General features: G+C 31.0%; 4 protein-coding genes across 5 annotated transcripts; 2 read left to right on the plus strand and 2 right to left on the minus strand.

Moving 5' to 3' along the window:
• Positions 1–1,942: 1,942 nt before the first annotated feature.
• On the minus strand, positions 1,943–7,825 carry LOC105780083 (homeobox protein HAT3.1). 2 transcript variants are annotated; one of them, XM_012604191.2, is made up of 10 exons: positions 7,710–7,825; positions 6,522–6,602; positions 5,136–6,422; positions 4,777–4,942; positions 4,534–4,657; positions 4,312–4,424; positions 3,684–4,232; positions 3,002–3,454; positions 2,772–2,861; positions 1,943–2,689 (listed from the first exon to the last, which is right to left on the minus strand). In XM_012604191.2, the coding sequence occupies exons 3-10, from the start codon at positions 6,407–6,409 to the stop codon at positions 2,567–2,569; spliced, it is 2,892 nt and encodes a 963-aa protein (XP_012459645.2). In that variant the 5' UTR covers positions 6,410–6,422; positions 6,522–6,602; positions 7,710–7,825; the 3' UTR covers positions 1,943–2,566. The 2 variants fall into 2 exon arrangements, with proteins under 2 accessions (XP_012459645.2, XP_052485073.1); XM_052629113.1 differs by lacking the exon at positions 7,710–7,825 and adding an exon at positions 7,489–7,637.
• A 308-nt stretch (positions 7,826–8,133) lies between these two features.
• On the plus strand, positions 8,134–8,460 carry LOC128040654 (photosystem II protein D1-like). Its single transcript, XM_052629939.1, has one exon. The coding sequence runs from the start codon at positions 8,146–8,148 to the stop codon at positions 8,458–8,460; it is 315 nt and encodes a 104-aa protein (XP_052485899.1). The 5' UTR covers positions 8,134–8,145.
• Positions 8,461–10,647: 2,187 nt separating this feature from the next.
• On the plus strand, positions 10,648–13,676 carry LOC105779262 (pumilio homolog 12). The gene is made up of 5 exons (XM_012603028.2): positions 10,648–11,516; positions 12,264–12,426; positions 12,495–12,658; positions 12,742–13,000; positions 13,551–13,676. Exons 1-5 carry the CDS (start codon positions 10,648–10,650, stop codon positions 13,674–13,676), a joined length of 1,581 nt encoding a protein of 526 aa, XP_012458482.1.
• A 4,335-nt stretch (positions 13,677–18,011) lies between these two features.
• On the minus strand, positions 18,012–18,803 carry LOC105780622 (peamaclein). Its single transcript, XM_052629412.1, has 2 exons — positions 18,657–18,803; positions 18,012–18,568 (listed from the first exon to the last, which is right to left on the minus strand). Exons 1-2 carry the CDS (start codon positions 18,746–18,748, stop codon positions 18,385–18,387), a joined length of 276 nt encoding a protein of 91 aa, XP_052485372.1. The 5' UTR covers positions 18,749–18,803; the 3' UTR covers positions 18,012–18,384.
• Positions 18,804–20,028: the final 1,225 nt, after the last annotated feature.

The raw sequence follows: 20,028 nt of genomic DNA on the forward strand, positions 1-20,028 counted from the left end.
GGGCCTTGAGTAAGCTTTTTTGGCCCTGACTTGGCTCCACCCGAATACCTAAATAAAGTATTGGTACCTTTCACAAAAGCATCATTACCCTGCCTAGTTTCGATACTGTTTTAAGGTTCAATGTTTTAAAAATTAAAGAAAAATTGTTTGAGTACCAATACCCTCTCCAACGTATTGATACCTCATAGCAAGTATCGATACATTCCCTATTGTATCGATAACATGGGCTTTAATATGTGCCGGGTCGATCCAAGCCTGGGTTTAGCATACATAATCTGGGTTGAGCTTGGGCAAAAATCTAGGCCAATTTTTTGGGTCGGGTCATGCCCAGGCCTATCAATCGGACCTAAAATTTTGTTAGGGCTCAGCTCATCCCATGGACAACTCTAGTTGTCATCAATCTCAAATAAGTGTCAAGTTAATTTGTGACACCAACACAATATTATCAATACAATTGATGGTGGTAATGTTAATGTTTTATTAAATGATGACTAGCCCAGGTTAAAATCCCATCACATGTAATTTTTTTTATTAGCTTGTTTTTAAATAAAAAAAATTAAAGGACCGTTGGATAATATAATTTGTTTTAATTACGAATGGACATTTTATAATTTCCCTAACTCAATCGGGGATTTAAATAATAGTATAAATTCTCAAATTATTAGAGTATTATATCAATCTAGCCTAACCATTAACCCGTTAAATGTTAACTCAAATTTGATGTAGTGTATATTTAAAACAGATGAATGATATTATTAAAAAAAATTCCAATTGTTAATATGATTATAATTTGATGTGTGTATTTAAAATAAGTTTTACGTGATATTCAAACTCACATTTAATGTTTAAGAATCTATTAATATAATTAACATTTTATTGAAGGTATATAAAAAAATATATAAAAGTCAAGAGGAAAATATAAAATCTAATTATTGGATTGAGAGAATTTTTTATATTTATAATCAGTTAATTAACTTATTAACTGAGAGTAATTAACAGTATTTACATGTAATATACCCCCTAATATAGAGCTTCATGGACATTAAGAACCATTTTTTCTTATGAATTTATACAAGGCAAGTGGATAGAGGGATTTGGTGAAAATATCCACTTCTATCTATATATATACTATTGTCTTGAGGCTTGTTTCAACATTTATGTAATCCATACATTATTTCTTGTTGATTAGAATTGCAGCTTCATGTATACCTCCTCATTAAGAATGCCATTGATGTCAGTTATTCACATTTACAAGAGTCATCCAAGTCTAGAATATTGTCATTTTAGCAATTGGAGAAAAAATGGCTATACCTCTCAAGCTGTGTAAACCCTTTCATAACTAATCGAGTCTTATATTTGTTAATATTCTCATCTACCTTGTGTTTTATCTTGCAGGTGGGAGGAATTTTCAAAGTGTCATCTATCGGGCAGTTAATCTGTTGCGGGGTTATCCTTAGCCTTCGTGGAGAGTCTTGTATGGTTCACGAAGATTTGAATTACAAGACTCGGGAGAAATATTATTATAGGGGTGTGAATAATAATTGAGCTACTTGAATCACTCTACCCAAGTGGTACTATGGTTCTAGATAAAGGCCATTTAAGCCTTAGGTTGATAGACAATGAAAAGTAAAAATACAAATATAAAAATAATTTAGGAGCTCTAGTACCGTACACATTTATAATCAATACTTAATGGCTTATTATTAATATAATTCTAAGAATTGAATTAGTAAAACTAGGTTAAATTTTGTTATTAATTTTTGCTCTTTATATACTTAATGATTTGGTCAATTATAATCTCATACTTTTCAAATTTTGAATTTTTATAGACAACAAGAAATAAATTTGTTTCCATATTTTCAATAGATCATTCCAAATCCTTATATTTTTCAACATGATCATATTTTTAGCATATCAAATTTTCGAAAATAACAAAACTTAATGAGTTTAACGGAACTGGAATTTAAAATTTTAAAAAGTAGAAAAAATTCTGAACTTTAGCATAATACAGAGACTAATAGCTACAAATTTAAGCATACATGAGATGGATCAGTCAAACCTTGTCGCGGTGGCTGGCCGCACGTTGCCACACAAGATACTGTTAATCCCCTCCCCATTCGTTCTTTCAACCTGAATCCTCGGAATCGTTTAGTTAACTTGGATAATTGTATCATACAATGACCTTGGCTTCAACTGCTCTAACTCAACTCGAACTCAACTAAAAAATTACCGAATCACATTCGGTTAAACACCTTAACTAAAACTTAAACCAAACTTCGAATCAAGTTTAAGCTTCATAAAACCGTGATTACATCCCTACTTGTTTCGTCTTAAAAGGTTCTTTTGAATCAGTAAATTACAAAATACAGACAACAAAAAGGGGTTTTTTTTTTTTTTTAAACGTTTGGTTAAAATTTTGTCCAAGGAGACAAATCTAAAATTGTAAAATTCATCGCCTTCCATGTTGCATTCGATATAACGATTTTTGAATCTCTTATCATGATTTTGAAACTACATCAACAGCCTGAATTCCAGGACACCATTTTATCATTTCTCCATTTCTTTTTCACTTCTTCTTTCGACGAGCCGATGGGGTAATATCATTACCTGCAACTTTTTTGGGTGATTCTCCAGAAACATTATTTGAATTGTTGAAGAACCAGCGAGCATTTTCGAACCATTTGCTAACCTGCAAACAAGTCTTTCGATATAAGAAGCCCGAAAACAGAAAACCAGAAGAACAAACAAAACCATGTTGATGAGCTAAAAACCTGTCGGAACGTAATTCCAAGCTCTTTAGCCAAACTCTCTTTCATGGCTCGATCAGGGTACTGATTTTGCTTGAAGGATTTTTGAAGTCCCTGCAAAACAAGATCTCCATGAAATTAAAAAATAATAATCAAATTAATCTCTACTGTTTCACAATCAGAAGCTTGATTATACTCAAGTTTTTTGTCTTGTTCGTGATTTTATAGAACTCTTACAAGAACCCCATATTTACCTGCGTTACAGCTTCTCCTAGTCTTTTATATGTCGATGAACCAGCCTTTTTACCGCTCGAACCAGGTGTGGGAGTGGGTTCCGGTAATTTAGCAGGTGATTTAGGAGTGGCTTTGGGTAATTTAGCAGTACCCTTCTGATTTGACTTCTTCCGAGTGCGTCTTCTAGGTGTATGATCCTCTTCTGGGTTCTGCTTTAAACCATTGGCACTTCTCTTAGTTGTATGCCGCTCTCCTCGGTTCTGCTTTAAACCATTGGCGCTTCTCCTAGGTGCACGCTTCTCTCCTGGGTTCTTTAAACCATTGGAAACCGAGACACTACCAGTTGGAGAAGCATTTCCATTTGCTGATGTTGTAGCCACTTCAGCATTACGTTTCTTCTTTTTTCTTGGTGCTGTGCCATCGTTCCAATCTTCGTCATCACTAGAACTAGAAGGAACATTGCCATATGTCTCCTGTATGTACACAAAGAAAGACAAGCAAATCACAAAGGAAATGACCAAGACATTAGATGATTGAACAGATGAAAGGACACCGAAAATAAGCAACTTAGGACCGACTCCATCAAGCACAAAGTCAGATGAACTATGACAACAATGGATCTTCACCAGTTTCCTAAATGCGGGAAAAAAAAGGAGCTGATTTAATGACGGGAGAGAATCATGTCTGTAAAATGGCACTCACATCATATAGCCTTTTGTAGTCCAACCTTGGAATGCTTCGTTTCTCAGAAACAGTAGCATCATCTTCTCCGGAAGCTGGTTCCATTGTTGTTAACACCTCACTGTTCAAAGACTTCTTTCCACCGAGTTTAGGTTTTTTACTCTTGGATTTTCTGGAAGAACCATTAGACATGTGACCTTTTTGAGAAGAAATATCATCTACTAACATAGCACCAAGATCATCAGAATCAGAGGAAAAATCTGAACTTAAACTTTCCGACTTAGCCACATTGTCATGATCCTGATCCGGACCATCAGGGTTATAATCATCATCCTCAGAATCGTCAGATGGAAGCCCCAAATAAGGATCAACTTTAGCTGGCAGTTCCACTTCATCAGATGTTGAAGTGAAATCAGATTCATCAGAACTTGACTCATCTTCCTGATCCTTTTCGTCATTTTCTGAAATATCAGGATTATAATCATTATCATCAGAATCATCTGAAGGTAATCCATAGTTAGGATCCTGATTTTGTCCGCCTGCAGCTAGAGCTGCCTCTGGAAAGACTTTCTGTTGATAGAAAGGAGCTTGATCAGGAATAAAATAAAGTTCAATGTACTAACTAATGAAAAGAAAAACCATTATTGACCTCCCAACTGTCTTCAAGAGAAAAATTTGTTCCTTGAGATTCATTAACTAATTCGATACAATCAAATTTGCAATCACATCCGGGGCATAGCCAACCCTCATCATCTGGAGGAACTGTAACACGAGAGAAGAGGCGCAAAAGAAAAGTATTATCAAGATTAAAACAATTCAAAACCCAATATATCAAATTAGTACCATCAAGTAGGTAATGGAAGAGTATTACTGTCTTCTTTTAGCAAAGGCGGTTGCAAGCAATATTGATGGAATCCTCGGTCACAAGCGCCATCACAAAGTATGATATCATTGTTGGCAGGAATGTCTTTGGACCCACATATTGCGCAGAATATCTGCAATTAAAGGATTTTATGTCTAAGCATTTCCATTTCCAAGACTTAAATTATTATAATTAATGAGAAAATAGCAACTAAGAATATATGAACAATGCTTATAATTATGCTTTTCCTACATCCTCACTGTCAATTTCTCCTTCAGAATCAAATAAAGATTCTGCAAGCCTTCCTTCGGTACACAATGACTCAATACGTTGAAATAAATCTCTAATTTTCAATTTACGTCGAAGAATTTCAGATGCAGCACGTTGAAGCTCCTTCTCTGGCTTTAACTTTTCTAGGCTGCAGGTTACACAAACATTCCAAAGCAACAAACAGACATTAGCTATCGACGGTAGTATGCAGGTAATATCAGACAGTGAATATTACAAGGCATTGTTAGATGCTTAAACATTTTGTGACATTGTAATGATAATTAGCTCATAAACAACATTGTAGCAAAGAGATACAACATAAAACGGTATAACAAACACACCTTAGTCCCTTCCAGCCTTCCGCAGAATATGCAGCAATCAGACATCGCTCATAGCTTATTCGATTCAATAAATACCTAAGATGCTTCCTGATTCTTAAATATTCATCAGAAACTTCTTTTTTTTCTTCCTTCTTCTCCCTCTTCCTCTTCTTCCTTTTTTGCTGCTTGCTAGGACCAACATTGGTCAATTTATTGCTCGACTCAGTAGCAGTAGATTTCTTGCTCGACTCAGTAGCAGTAGATTTCTTGCTTGACTCAGTAGCAGTAGATTTCTTGCTTGACTCAGTAGCAGTAGATTTCTTGCTTGACTCGGTAGCAGTAAGTTTCTTGCTCGACTCGGTAGCAGTAGATTTCTTGCTCGACTCAGTAGCAGTAGGTTTCTTGCTCGACTCAGTAGCAGTAGATTTCTTGCTTGAATCAGTAACAGTAGATTTCTTGCTCGACTCAGTAGCAGTAGATTTCTTGCTCGACTCAGTAGCAGTAGATTTCTTGCTCAACTCAGTAGCAGTAGATTTCTTGCTGGACTCAGTAGCTTTAGATTTCTCTTGTGATTTTGAGCGCAAAACCCTGTCACTGCTTCTCAAAGATCTTAGATTTTTTTTCTGTACTTGTTTGGAAGTTTTTCCACCCTTGCGTTGGCCAGAATTCTTGACCAAATTTTTAGGCGTTGTTTCATGCTGTTCCAGGCCAGAATCTTTGGACATGTCTTCACAATGGTGATCCGGTTGTTGAATGGTAGGATTTGTTGAAGCAAGTTCTTGAGGCAATCCTAAAGGGTTTGCATCTTTAGAAGGTAATTGTAAATGCTTGCCACCATTACTCATGATTATATCTTTGGGATTCAATTCCACGGCTTCATTAGAAACACCAGTAGATAAACTATTTCCTATACCATTGGGTAAACTTTGAGAATCAAGCTGTTGTTGCTGCTCTGGCAATTCACCAGAGCTAACTGTTGGCTCTGCACTACAAAGTTGGGGAGATGAAATCTGATCAGCCTGGATGTTCTTGCTTGAATCTTCGGGTAACAACCCTAAACTTTCACTAATAGTATTCTTGGACAAATCATTACAAAGTGGTTGGGAATGTTCAGCAGTCTCTTCTGATGTTTCTGTGTTCATAAATCCAGAACCATTTGCTTCAGTAAGTAAACATTCACTACGAAATTCATTGGCCAGTTCTGATGTACTTTCTTCAGGGTGAAAATGGGAATGGTTCCCATTTTCACTGTTTGCTTGAGATGAAGAACCGCCCGTATGTTCAACCTCGATCATATCAATTAGAAGGCTAAAAATGCCACATACCAACACCGATATTACCGCAATAAGTTGGGAATTTTTAATTTTAGCAAACAAATAAATTGACAACAAAAAGAACAAGTCTTACCAATCAAAATTTGTAAGAAAGTTTTATGTTGCTTTCGTGCCAGCAGCGGACAGTTCACAATATAATTCAGCTAACAAAAGTCTGCAAGATGGAAATATTACAGGGACCAACATCAACTAACCAACCAAATAATCAAAATACTAACTATGGACAGTCTAAGGTTACAGAAAACATAGACCACTAACAATGAATAAGATAATAAAAAAAAACTATAAGATATTGCTTCATTAGAAACCCGACCAATGTCAGTTTTACCACTTGGTTACCTATAGGCTAATGACCGAAGTTTACCAGACACTAATAAATACAACTATTTATTTCTCCAAGCTAGCCCCTAAACCAAATGTGATGAACCCGACCCTATATTTTATACCTTTGAACATTATTTTATTAGCTTGACATGACAAATTCTTGACCAAAACGAAAGCAGAATAAGCTAGCAAAAACAGGCACTAGAAACAAAAATATACTTAAAAACAATCTAATAATTCAGCATTATGTATAAAACACCTAATGTAAAAAATATAAAATAAAATAAAAATTAATCAGATAAAACTCAGGGGCTAGAGGGAGACCAAGGCAGCTCCTAGCTAAGTGGTACAATATTAACTTCAGTCCCTTTCAATTATAAAGTACTCAATTTAAGCCCTTTTAAAACAAAATTTTCACCTTCCCCAAACTACTAAAATTTTGTTTTAGCCCCCCAATACACATTTCAGAATATGCATTCTCAAACGTATAGCTCCTTAAATCACAACCATTGTCCTGCACTAAATATTACTTTGACTTCAAAAAAAAATATCTTTTCAGCACTTAAAAGAACAAATCTTTAACATCCAGGTAGCACATTCTAAATCAAATCCCTGGAGGTAAATTTCCGTTCAGTTCCATCAAACAAAAAAAAAATACCTCAAACAACTTAAAACAAATAAAAAAGAAACTCACACCAAGCACGAAACATACGTACATTAAAAAAGAAAACCCCAAACTCAGAACACAAAAAGTAAGTAACCCAAGCTAACATTATCAGCTCCGTAAAGGAAAAGATCAAAAACTTCCACCGTTCGGCATCTTTTCTTGATTTTTTTTTCTTAGCCTGTGTTTTCTTTTTCTCAGTAACCAAACAAGAAAGCAAATAAATACCCTAAAAGGAAAAGGATTAAAAAAAGGTGTTGTAGATGAACTGACCTTGAATCTCGCGCGTTGAGCGAAATATACAGAGAGAGAAAGAGAAAAGAGAGGGAGATTTTTTGCGCTGCGCGCGATGAGATTGAAGAAGGAAAAGAGGGAAACAAAAGAATATAGGCAAAAAAGAGGTGGGAGTAGAGTTGTCTGCCGGGCCGGTTCATGGAAAAAAATTAGGCCCTTGGGTCTAAAATTTTGCATAAATTCGATAACATAAAAATGTTAAAACTTAAATTTAATTTACTTGTATTAATTTTTTATATTTTTTTATATAAAAATAAATTTAAAAAAATATAATACATCAAATATACGAAAAATACTAAAATATGCGGGTATATAAGTCATGTTATACTATTGAATAACAAGCATTTAATTATCTTGTTCTAGATAATTTGTGTGCTTGGGAGTCCATGATGATTAAATAAACCAAAATTTTACTATGACTGCAATTTTAGAGAGTCGCAAAAGTGAAAGCCTATGGGGTCGCTTTTGTAATTGGATAACCAACACTGAAAACCGTCTTTACATCGGATGGTTTGGTGTTTTGATGATCCCTACATTATTGACCGCAACTTTTGTATTTATTATCGCCTTCATTACTGCTCCTCTAGTAGATATTGATGGTATTCGTGAACCTGTTTCTGAATCTCTACTTTACGGAAACAATATTATTTCTGGTGCCATTATTCCTACTTCTGCAGCTATTCGTTTGCACTTTTACCCGATCTGGGAAGCGGCATCTGTTGATGAATAGTATACAATGGTGGTCCTTATGAGTTAATTGTTTAACACTTCTTACTTGGTGTAACTTGTTACATGGGTCGTGAGTAGGAACTTAGTTTTTAACTTATATAACAAGAAATACCTCTATATTAGTAGTCAAATTAATAATAAAATAACAGTTACATAATATTCAAACAATAACTATAAAACAATAGTAATATAATAACGAAATGATAGTAAAATAATGAAAAACAGTAAAAAAAAAAGTTTCTTCTTCTTTTTTTGCAAAATCAAGTTGGGCCAAACCCGAGCAAAAAAAAGCTTACTGAAACCTAGCCCGTTTAGAAAACAAATCTTATTTTTTTTTGTCCAAACCTATATTTTTGCTCAAATCCTCTCATTTTTCTAATGCTCCAACCCATGAACAAATCTAAATGGAAGTTAGAATAGGATGTTCTTTCTTATTTTTAATAATTAAATGGGCTTGGGCCTAAAATACATTCATTAGGTAGGGTCGAATCTGTATTTTAAATTTAATATTTTTTATAATAATAATGTTTGATAATTTATAATTTATCTATAATTTAACTATATTTATCCATATCTATATTTTATATCTATTCATTTATAATATATATAAAAATATGGATAGGAGATAAAATTTTAAACAGATGAAAATACTTATTTATTATTTATTATGGTACTGAATTAATGTTTAAAATAATAAATTTTAGATAAAATCATAATTTCTATTCGTTTTAAATTACACTTATTAAATATTATTTATTGTATTGAACATGTTATAATATATTGAGCATGTTTTGTTATGGGTAATTCGGTATTTTTATATAGTTTTAAATTTATTCTCGATATGTTGTGTTCGGATCTCACCAATGAGGGTTAAACGTTAACCATGCTGACATGTTTCTTGCTATTAGAAATTAGTTCCAATCATACCATCGGTTTAGAATAGTAGTACTTGTCTGTGATTTTACGTGTTTAATTTTTAATTAGTTGTTTTTTTTTTTAATTTGTGTTTTTTAATTACTATAATTAGTGTAAAATAAGATATTTATTCAAAGTGTTAAATATAATTAAAATACACTAACTTATTTATCAATTCAAATATTATTTTTTTTTCAAGAAAAACTTCTAGTGGTCGATGGAGTTTTAGCGAACGACAGACACCGTTATTTGTCCATCACAACTTGTGAAGACAACAAAGATACCAATAAAATAAACATGCAAACTGAAAAGAGAGAATACATATGTGGTGAATGAGAAGAATAAAAAAGGAAATGGTTGATGAGAGAGGAAAAAGGCGGGAGATAACCAGGCCGGAGGCTGACACCGCCACTGAGCAAAACTCGATTTGGCAAAATTAAAAACTCATATTTTAAATTAAGTCGAACTTAAACAATTATGTATGATATTATTAGTACTGAACCTACCTATAAAAGTCCCTAATTTATTTTTGGAAATTATAAACATATAATTCTAACATTGTCAACAAAAAAATAGTTTTTTTTATTATTTAATGAAAAATATTTTGTTGGTATTGACTTTTATATATTTTTTACATTAATTTCATTATAAGTCTTTATCATCTCTGCTATTTTTTTATGCAATACCTAGAATTACTCATAGTCTTTCCTCAACCCTTAAATGGTAACAATGCCGATGTCGATGTCAATCGAGCTAAGACTCAATCGACGTACAAATATATATATATATATATTAAACAATATAATTATAAGTTCTAATAATTATATCTGCTCATTTTTAACACAATGTTTAAAATTACCCATAGTCCACCCTCCAGCACACTTGAACTCAAGTCCTCTTGTATTGTTAACAATACCCATGCTAATTGAGTACCAATCAAGCTAACACCCAATGAGCGTAAGAATATATTTGTAAGACAATATATTTATAGTTTATATAAAAAAAATTGTAGGATGATTAATTTTAGGGATTTACATGTAGGAAATTATTGAATCATGATAAGATTCCTTGTGAGTGTCAAATATATATTAATTAATATATTTATTTCTATGTTTCTTTGTTTGATTCAAACTCTTCTTCCTATCTATTTCGCTCTCATATAGCTTCTCTTTAAACCCCTTGTTTTTGGGGGTGTTCCCTCAGTTCCAACCACTTCAAACCCTAAAAGAAGTCATAATTTTCCTTTGTGTTTCTGAATTTTTTGTCATCATCCATGGAGCGTAACTCGTATACACAAGGTCGTCAAATTGCATTCATGGGGGATCCCACCGAGGAAAACCAGGAATTCCCCTTTGACGATAGTTCTTCCACTGGTTTTTCAAACCCTAATTTCTCCCAAGGGTTACAAGGCCATCATGATGTTCGTGTCTTTGGATTTCAACAGTCTTCACTCGATGATCGTTTCAGTCAATTGAATTTAAACGACATTGAAAACCCCACGAGGATTGTTGGGTCGGATTTCGGTCCAGCACCAATTGGGTTGCTTCATGAGAATAGCTTCAATGGCCGCCATGTATTAAGGTCTCTTCCAAGTCAAAACATGGTCGTCGACCGATCGCCAAATTATTCTCCCAGTACTTTGATCGAACACAACGTGTTCGACTTCGACACCAACACGCAACGAAGGACTCCGCCTTTCGAACGTCCTTACAACCTGTGCGATCCGATGCGGTCCGTCAATGGCTTCGGATCTACTTTGATGCGACCATCAATGCATGATCATCAACACCAACCTTTTTATTCCCCTCCTCCTCGACAGCTTCCTCGAGAGAATTCGAGTTATTATTATATTCCGCCGTTGAGGGAGCTGAAAGCTGGGGATATTTGCACGGTGGCGAAAGATCGAGACAGGTGCCTTGCCTTGCAGAAGAAGCTGGATAATGAAGTATTAACGCGTGGGGAAATCGATATGATTTTCATGGAAGTGAAAGATCACTTGCATGAACTGATGGTTCATCGGTTCGCCAATTATCTCATTCAGAAATTATTCAAAGCCATCAACAATGAACAAAGGACCCAGCTTCTTCTCTTACTCATTAGGAGCCATCAAAGGTTCTTTCAAGTTTGCACCAATCTCTACGGGTAAGATATATATATATATATATATATATATATATATATATATATATATATATAAGTTTTGGTTATAGAGCTTGGGGTCGAATGAGATCATATTTAGGTTTTGGCATAGTTGAAAGACTAAATCTTAATTCAAATATTAACACTCATATATATCTCAATCCATTTAGTATAGAATAATCTTAAACATAAAACTTGAAATAAATTTAAAATTTTAGACTTTTAAGGATAGATTTAAATATCTTTAATGTTATGATCATGTGGATTTAATTTGCACTTAATTTAGTCTTAGTAATGTTTGATAGAAATATGATCAATGATTTTGATACCCATAGATATAAGATCTAACCCTAGTTATTATAAATTAAATTTTGTATGTTGCACGAGGTATAAGATTTGATCCGATGTAATTTGCTTTTTCTTTGATTGTTGAAGGAGTCGGACAATTCAGAAATATTAACACTCATATCTCAATCCATTTAGAATAGAATCAAATCTTAAACATAAAACTTGAAATAAACTTAAAATTTTATACTTTTAAAGATAGATTTAAGTATCTTCTATGTCATGATCATGTGGATTTAATTTGCACTTAATCTAGTCTTCGTAATGTTGATAGAAATATGATCAATGATTTTGATACCCATAGATATAAGATTTAACCCTAGTTATTATAAATTAAATTTTGTATGTTGGCACGAGGTATACAATTTAATCCGATGTAATTTACTTTTCCTTTCATTGTTGAAGGAGTCGGACAATTCAAAAATTTATTGAGATAATCAACATCCAAGAACAAAGATGCATTCTTCTGTCAGCTTTGAAACCTATTGCTATTACCTTGGCAAAAGACAGCAATGGTCATCATATATTTGAACCATGCTTGAAAAAATTCTCGAGTGAAGAAACAATGGTACGTAATTGTTAATACATATTCATATCTAATACTTACTTAAAAAAGGGTTTTATTTGTATGGACAGCATCTTATGGATGGAATTATACAACATTGTGTGGACATTGCAATTAACAAAAGCGGCTGTTGTGCCCTGCAACAATGTTTGACCCATGCTAATGATGAAGTTAGTGAGCATTTCTTGGTTCGAATTGTGGCGAATGCCCTGTTCCTTTCCGAGGACAAATATGGGTTCGTTTTTGAATATCGAAATCTCAACCTTTTTTTTATCTAACTGACCGTATCCTAACCCTATTCCTGTAATTGTGTTTTAGGAACTATGTTGTACAATTTGTGCTTCAGATGGGATTACCTTGGGTTACATCAATGATAATAGGGCAGCTTCAAGGGAGCTTTGTGAGCCTTTGTTTTAGCAAGTATGGCAGCAATGTGGTTGAGAAATGTATGAAAGAATCAGAGGAACAACTCTCTGCAAGGGTTATCATGGAGATTCTAAATGATCCAGATTATTTAAAGGTCTTTGGGCATGACTATGGCAACTTTGTTATTCAATCAGCTTTGTTGGCTTCCAAGGTATTGATCTTTTTAGTCCTCATTCTGTTTTTATTTTCATAAATTTATAAATATATAGGGTATAATTGCGTTAGAGCTAATATGGGGTCGAATTCTAAATTGGTCTTAAATTTCAAAACGGTTTACTCGAATTCTTGAACTACATTGTTGAAGCTAACAACTAGACAGCTGAAAAGAATTTATTGTAACAAAGACTTGATTGAAACAATACATTAGAACATGTCGAACTCTGGTATAGTTAATACTCCTCTCTTGATAGTACTCTAGTGACTAGTTTATATAATTTGCTCTATAATTTAGGGATGCATAATACAATTAATCCTCGTCTCTTTATAATTAGAGTCCATACAAAAATCGAACTAACAGTTGAATTGATTAGACCACCAACCATTCTAACAATGAAAAGATATGGAAAATTAATAATAAATGCGAATAGAGACAAACTTTCATTTTATAAATTACAACATCAAAATTAAATATTTATTTTCTTTCAGGATTTCCAATTTTTTAGTTATTTTTCTATAATCCTAATTTTTTTAATTGAAAACAGGGACATGCAAATTTAGGTATACACAATGCTATTCATTGTCTGATTCGAAAGCATTATTCATTTCTTCAAAGTTCTCCATTTGGGAGAAGGATTTTGAGTGCTGCATCAAAATGTCGCAGAAGTTGATATATATATATATATATAGTTATCTTGCAAGGACATAAAAATTAAGTTTTCCTTGATATTTCTAGATAGAGCGGTGGTTAGAGCTCTTATTTAGAGTTTATAACGTTGTTGTTGATATAATTTTAGTTGTTTGTTGTTTTGTATTAATTAGATTTTTTAAAATATTAGTTTAAGGCAGAAAATATAATATGGTGGTTTTTTAGTTATTATTATATAAAGTTGTTAAATTATTGGTTAATTTTTTTATCTATTTTATTATAGATTTTGATAATATTTATTTATTTTTTACACAATATCTAGATTCTAGAACTAACCATGACTACTCATTAACTCTTTAAATAGGAAGATACTGTGTTTCAGCGTAGTTGAATCCACGTTCTCGTACACTGACAACAATGGTTATGCCAATCAAGTTAAAACTCAATTAACTATTATTTAATTGTTTTGAAATAATATTTATTTGTTATTTTGCATAATGTTAATTTAGTTTCTATGAAATACATTTGTTGTCACATGTACTATCATAATACTACCATTGATAATTTGACAAAGAAAATAAAAAATTGAAGTGATAAAAAATTAGTATAAAATAAAAATATAAATAAATCATTAATGACAAGTATTATAAACTTACCAATATTAAATATTTTATTTTGTTTTTTAATATTATCTATTAGAAATGATTTCCTAAATGAATCTCTTTTGGTAATATTAAAAGTTATTTCATGGTAGTGTCAAAATTTTTCTTCTGAAAATGTATTAATTTGATATTTTAAATCTAATTTCTGTAGGTATGTTGAAATTGAATTAATTATTTGAATTAAATTAATTCTATTAATTGATCGATTATCAAAATTAATTCAAGATAAAGGTTTTTTAAAGTTCGATGGGGTTGCAGCTATTGATATAATAGCCCCATAAAATAGGATAAATCCCAAAACTATACATGAATTATGGCTTAATGTGTAATTTTATAAATGAACTTTGATTTTATACAATTTTATACATGAAATTTTGATTTGATCCAATTATTGATATAAATCATTTTATGTTTATATATTGCATACATAAATAATTATATTTATTCAATATAAAAATAAATTGATTTCTTTCTTTCTTTAAATGTGCATGATTAAATCAAAAATTAAAGTTTGAAGTATACATTTGAACCACAATTAGAGCTTTAAGTGTATAACTGCACCAAATTAAAGTTCATATATTCAATCGCACATTAGGTCAAAATTCATGTATAATTTTGAAATTTATCCCAAAAATATTATAAAATAATATTAATATAATGTTTTTAATTTAGTGTTTTCATTATTTTTTATGTAATGTTTGTTTTATGTTTTTAGTTTATTGTTGTCATTGTGTTATTTTTGAGAAAGTTTTGGATTGAGAATCGGTTAAGAGTTTTAGAACTTCCGTTAATGGTAGTTCAATTCATATAATAATTGAACTAATTGTTTGGACACCTTTAGTTAAATGGGTTTTAATTATGGATATGTTAGATGTGGGTGAAAAAAATTATATAATAGAATTATAAATAAATTTGATATAAAAAAACTAAATATGGATTTGATTAAAACGGTAAAGTTGAGATAGTGAACTGTGATGTGTATGTATTTTCTAGGTTTATCAAAATATAAAAGATATAAATATCCTCAAAATAACATTTATTATTTTGTAAAATGAATGGGCTTTTGGTAATTTCATAATTTTGTTGAGACTAACACTAACTTAATCAAATTCTTAATGTTAGTATATATAGATATAAATGCATAGACGTATTATTAAATTTAAATGTGAAAATATGCTCCAAATCCATATGTTCTTCGTACATTTAAAATTTAATATTTCGTGAATTTAGCTCATTTACATTTTTTATCCATTATTAGCACCGTTAAATTTTTTGGTTAAATTATCTGCTGTGACATATTGAAATTAAAATAATACTCGCTTCTTGACACCAACTCAATCAGGGACATAAATAATAGTGACTATAGAAATATAGATATACAATTGATAGAGATATAAAAAAATTGAAGCATTGGGTTAGTGGTAAATTTAAGGTTTTAAAATTTAATTTGTGTGGGTTCAAATCTTACCATATACATATTTTTATTATTTTTGTTAAAGTAAAAGACTAAAGTGCCCTTAAACAACATAATTTATTTTAATCATGGAAGGACATTTCCATAATTCCCTAATCAAGTTAGTGCCTAGTAGACTCGTGATACCAACTCAAAGAATGGCTTAAATAATAGTATAATAATATGCTATAAGTCCCGATACTTTTGTAAATTTAAAGTTTAGTCCTCATACTTTTATTTTTAGGAATTAAGTCCTTTTAATTTTTAAATTTAAAATTCAAATTTAATTGTTAACCCTGTTAAATTTTTTTGTTAAATTTGTTGGTGTGATACTTTGAAATTAAAAAATCATGTAATTAAAAATTAACATTGTAGTAAACTTGAATTTAACAATATAATTTTAATTTTGTTAACAATTAGAAATAAAAATTTAAGTCCGAAAAATAAAAGGAGCAAATTATATGAAATAAAAATAGGGCCTAAATTTTAAATGTACAAAAAGTACACGTATTTAGAGTATATATTAACCTAGTAATCTATATGCCTATATATAAAAGTAATGTCCAAAATAGTTAAATTTTAGCTTCGGTTCTTCTATTATGCTTAAATGATTTAAAGTCTATACTTCATTTTCGACATAAATTGGTCGAGATATTTTTATAATTTTATTAGTTAGTTTGAATAATTAATATTATAAATTTTTTTATGTTTAAAACATTACGTGATTATATATAATTTAAATGTTTTAAAAGCTTTAAAGGCCAACACGTGACTTCTCATTTCTTTTAACTTTGCTCTCTTTTTTTACATTATAAGACAATTGTTAAATTTCAATTTTGACCCTCGACTATGCTGAAACTTAAGATTTAATTTATATACTTTAATTTTTTGACATAATTTGTTCCCACTACTTTTATAATGTCACGGGTTAATCTAAATAGGTACAACCGTTAACTATTTCAATTAAAATGTCGACATCAATTTTTCTTAGGAACACTTTCCAACATAAAAGATTTTTATTATGACAAGTTTAAATCGGTGTTTAAAAAAATCATAATCAATAAATTTAACGTTTATTGTTAAAAAATGTGACAGAAAATTTAATAAAAGAAATTTAACAATAGCAACAATTGGACCGGAAATTTTAAATTTAAAACTGAAAAAGCTAAATTCTTAAGAATAAAAATAAAGAGACAAAATTCGAATATATGAAGTGTATTGAAATTTAGAGTATATTTTAATTTATAAATTTTACTCTATAATTTAATACAAATAAATAATTAATATATTTATAAAAATAAAAATAAAATAAAAATAAAAGTAGGTGATTTATGCGACAAATTAAGAAGGTATCAGATTCCCTGACTGGAGTAAGTAATTTGTATGTCTATATTCAATATTTTATTCACATATTGGAAAAGGAAAAGTAATTTGCACCTTTTCCTTTAATTACTTTATATTATTTTTTATCCCGAGAAATGGTTGTATGAAATAGGGCGCTGCATTACTTTGTATTCTTTTTAATTATTTAATAATATTTTAACAATTTTTTACGTCATTGATATATAATTTTGGTAATTTTTTAAAATTTGAACCCTAAACTTTAAACCCAAATCTCGAACTCTGAATTCAAAACTATAAATCCTGAACCCCGAGCCAAAAAGTCAAGTTCGGTTTGAGGTTTAAGGTTTAGGTTAAAAAATTTATCAAAATTATATATCAATGACGAGAAATTATTTTATGTACCATTAATCCACCACATCATTCAACAAATTTTTTCATGTCATTGACATATAATTTTGGTAGTTTTTTTACCCTGAACTCCGAACCCAGAATCAAGAACCTCAAATCCAGAACATTGACCTGGAACCTCAAACCTTGGACCCCGAATCTCGAACCATGAACTCGAACCCGAACTTGAACTAGGGTTTGGGTTTGAGGTTCAGGGTAAAAACTACCAAAATTATGTATTAATAATATGAAAAAATTATTAGAATGTCATTACATAATTGGGAAGGGTCGTGAATGATGTGGTGGAATAGTCTATAAAACAATTTCTCAGATAAAAATTATTAAGATGTAATTAAATAATTAGAAAAATATATAGGATGATGTCACTCCCTAATGTAGAAAACTATTTTTATCTACTGATGCAGTAAATAAATAAAAGGTTTAGAAATTAATATATGTTTTAACCCATATTCAAAATTTTAATTTTAATATTTTAAAATTTAAATAATAGTTTGAAGACTAACAAAATTCTTAAATTACTCATAAACCTCGTTGAAAAAGGTTACAACATTTTTCTACTTTTTAAATGCATTTTACCAACCCTGCAGACACCTGTGAATGACACCATTTTCACCATCATCACCACCACCCATGATCAAAAGACAACAAAACATGTGTGCATGGCGGTGGACACGGCGGTGAGAGGGAAAATATAAGGGAAATCTTATTCAACACTACCAACACAAAAACCCAAAGGAAAATAACAGCAACAAAACAAGTTTATTTTTATAATAACATCATCATCAACATGCATATATATATATAGCCTCTTCGTCCTCGATCTTTAAGCTTGATTAAATCCCGAACTCGAATATATTTCATTTTCAAGGGCATTTGGGTTTGCCCTTGTTATTCACCTTATCTCTGTAGCAAGGACACTCGTGTTTGTTCCCATAAGTACCCGACGGAACACATTGACACTCCTCGCAACATATGCCGCAATATTTGAAGCACCGATCCCAAACCGCCGCTTTATTGCACCTCCCTTTGCATTTCCCTTCACAAAAGCTGCCATTTCCCCAAAAAAAAATTACATCAAAGATTAAAACACACACACACACACCCAAGGCTTAGATTATGAAAAAAATATGTTTGCTTACGTGAACGAGGCTGAGCCATTGTTGGTGCAAAAACTGAAGAACATAGAAGAAGAGAACAAAGCAGCAAAGTTAGAAACAAGAGCTTCATTTTTTTTCTTTCCTTTTTATGATATCTTAAAAGTAGCTTACTAGTGAAGAAGATGAGTGAGAGTGTATATTTATAGTGAAGTTTTGTACGTGTGTATTAAATAATAGTATGAAACACAGCTGGAGGGGACAATGAGCGGTGGGTTGAAGCACGGTCCACGCGGTTTCTGCAGATGGTGAGGGGGGAAAAAGTTACTAAAGAGTGTAGGACCTTCGTTTTTGAGGGTTTTTTTTTTTTGTCCATTTCCGCCATTAACAAAGGGCAAAGGTAGGTGAACCCTAGTTAATGCTACATGCTACGTACTTTATTTTAGTACATACATCACTTCACCATTTACAATCATGTCGTTTTACTTGTCCACTTTTCATTTTCTTTTCTAGCTAGTCACGAGGCGAGGATCTAGGTCAAGGAGGGTGGTAAACTTGGAATCTATAATATATATATTAAGCATAATAGAGTTTATATTAATGATTAAAATATTATTATTTATGAATATTGTGTGTTGACCTAATGGATATAGTGTTAACTGCTCTAGATGTAGCTTGAGTTTGAATCGTACTAATTGTATTGCTATTAGAGTTTTACTCTCCTCTTATAATTCACCAAAAAATATTTATAAATTATATTATATTGTTTTGAATATATTTTGTCATTTTTATATCTTTTATGTATATAAAAGAGTAAACACTAAATGATTTTTAATATAATAAAATATTTATTATATTTATGATAGTGTTTTTCAATATAACTACTTTTTAATATATTTTTAATGTGTTAGAAATTTTTTATTTTAAAGTTTTTTTTGTGCATCTAGTGTTTTTTTTAATTTAAATAAAAATTAATCTTAAAAAATTAAATATGGGCGGGCCAGGTTGGGCCTGGGTTTCTCTTTCTTAAATTGGACCGGACTTAGACAAAAAGTAAGTTCATTTTTGGGTCGAGCCCGAAATTAAAAAATTGATCTAAATACGCATGGGTCTAACCTAAACTCAGCCTAGCCCATAAATATTTTTATGTTTGTCCCACGTTTGGTTCGCTGAAATGAAATATAGTAAAAATGTAATAATTATGCGATGGAAATGGAATAAAAATGTAATAGACATTAGGTTATTTGGTCCACGACTGCTTTATCCTTATTGCAAATAATAATTTATTTACAAAATTAAATTTCTTACTGTTTTAATTTATTAAATAGAATATTATTAAAAATATTTATCTAAAGATAATATTTTAAATTTAATATTTACTAATATTTAACACTTTACTTTAAAATAATATAT

The sequence above is a fragment of the Gossypium raimondii genome, chromosome 4, assembly GCF_025698545.1.
Source record: "Gossypium raimondii isolate GPD5lz chromosome 4, ASM2569854v1, whole genome shotgun sequence".
NCBI lineage: Eukaryota > Viridiplantae > Streptophyta > Magnoliopsida > Malvales > Malvaceae > Gossypium > Gossypium raimondii.

Coding starts and splice junctions, on each gene's coding strand:
- LOC105780083 (XM_012604191.2), bottom strand. CDS start 6,409: ATGATCGAGGTTGAACATACGGGCGGTTCTTCATCTCAAGCAAACAGT. Junction 4,233..4,311: donor CTCTTGAAGACAGTTGGGAG/GTCAATAATGGT, acceptor TTCTATCAACAG/AAAGTCTTTCCAGAGGCAGC. Junction 2,862..3,001: donor TAGGAGAAGCTGTAACGCAG/GTAAATATGGGG, acceptor CTTGTTTTGCAG/GGACTTCAAAAATCCTTCAA.
- LOC128040654 (XM_052629939.1), top strand. CDS start 8,146: ATGACTGCAATTTTAGAGAGTCGCAAAAGTGAAAGCCTATGGGGTCGC.
- LOC105779262 (XM_012603028.2), top strand. CDS start 10,648: ATGGAGCGTAACTCGTATACACAAGGTCGTCAAATTGCATTCATGGGG. Junction 11,517..12,263: donor GTTTGCACCAATCTCTACGG/GTAAGATATATA, acceptor TCATTGTTGAAG/GAGTCGGACAATTCAAAAAT. Junction 13,001..13,550: donor CAGCTTTGTTGGCTTCCAAG/GTATTGATCTTT, acceptor AATTGAAAACAG/GGACATGCAAATTTAGGTAT.
- LOC105780622 (XM_052629412.1), bottom strand. CDS start 18,748: ATGAAGCTCTTGTTTCTAACTTTGCTGCTTTGTTCTCTTCTTCTATGT. Junction 18,569..18,656: donor GCTCAGCCTCGTTCACGTAA/GCAAACATATTT, acceptor GGGAAATGGCAG/CTTTTGTGAAGGGAAATGCA.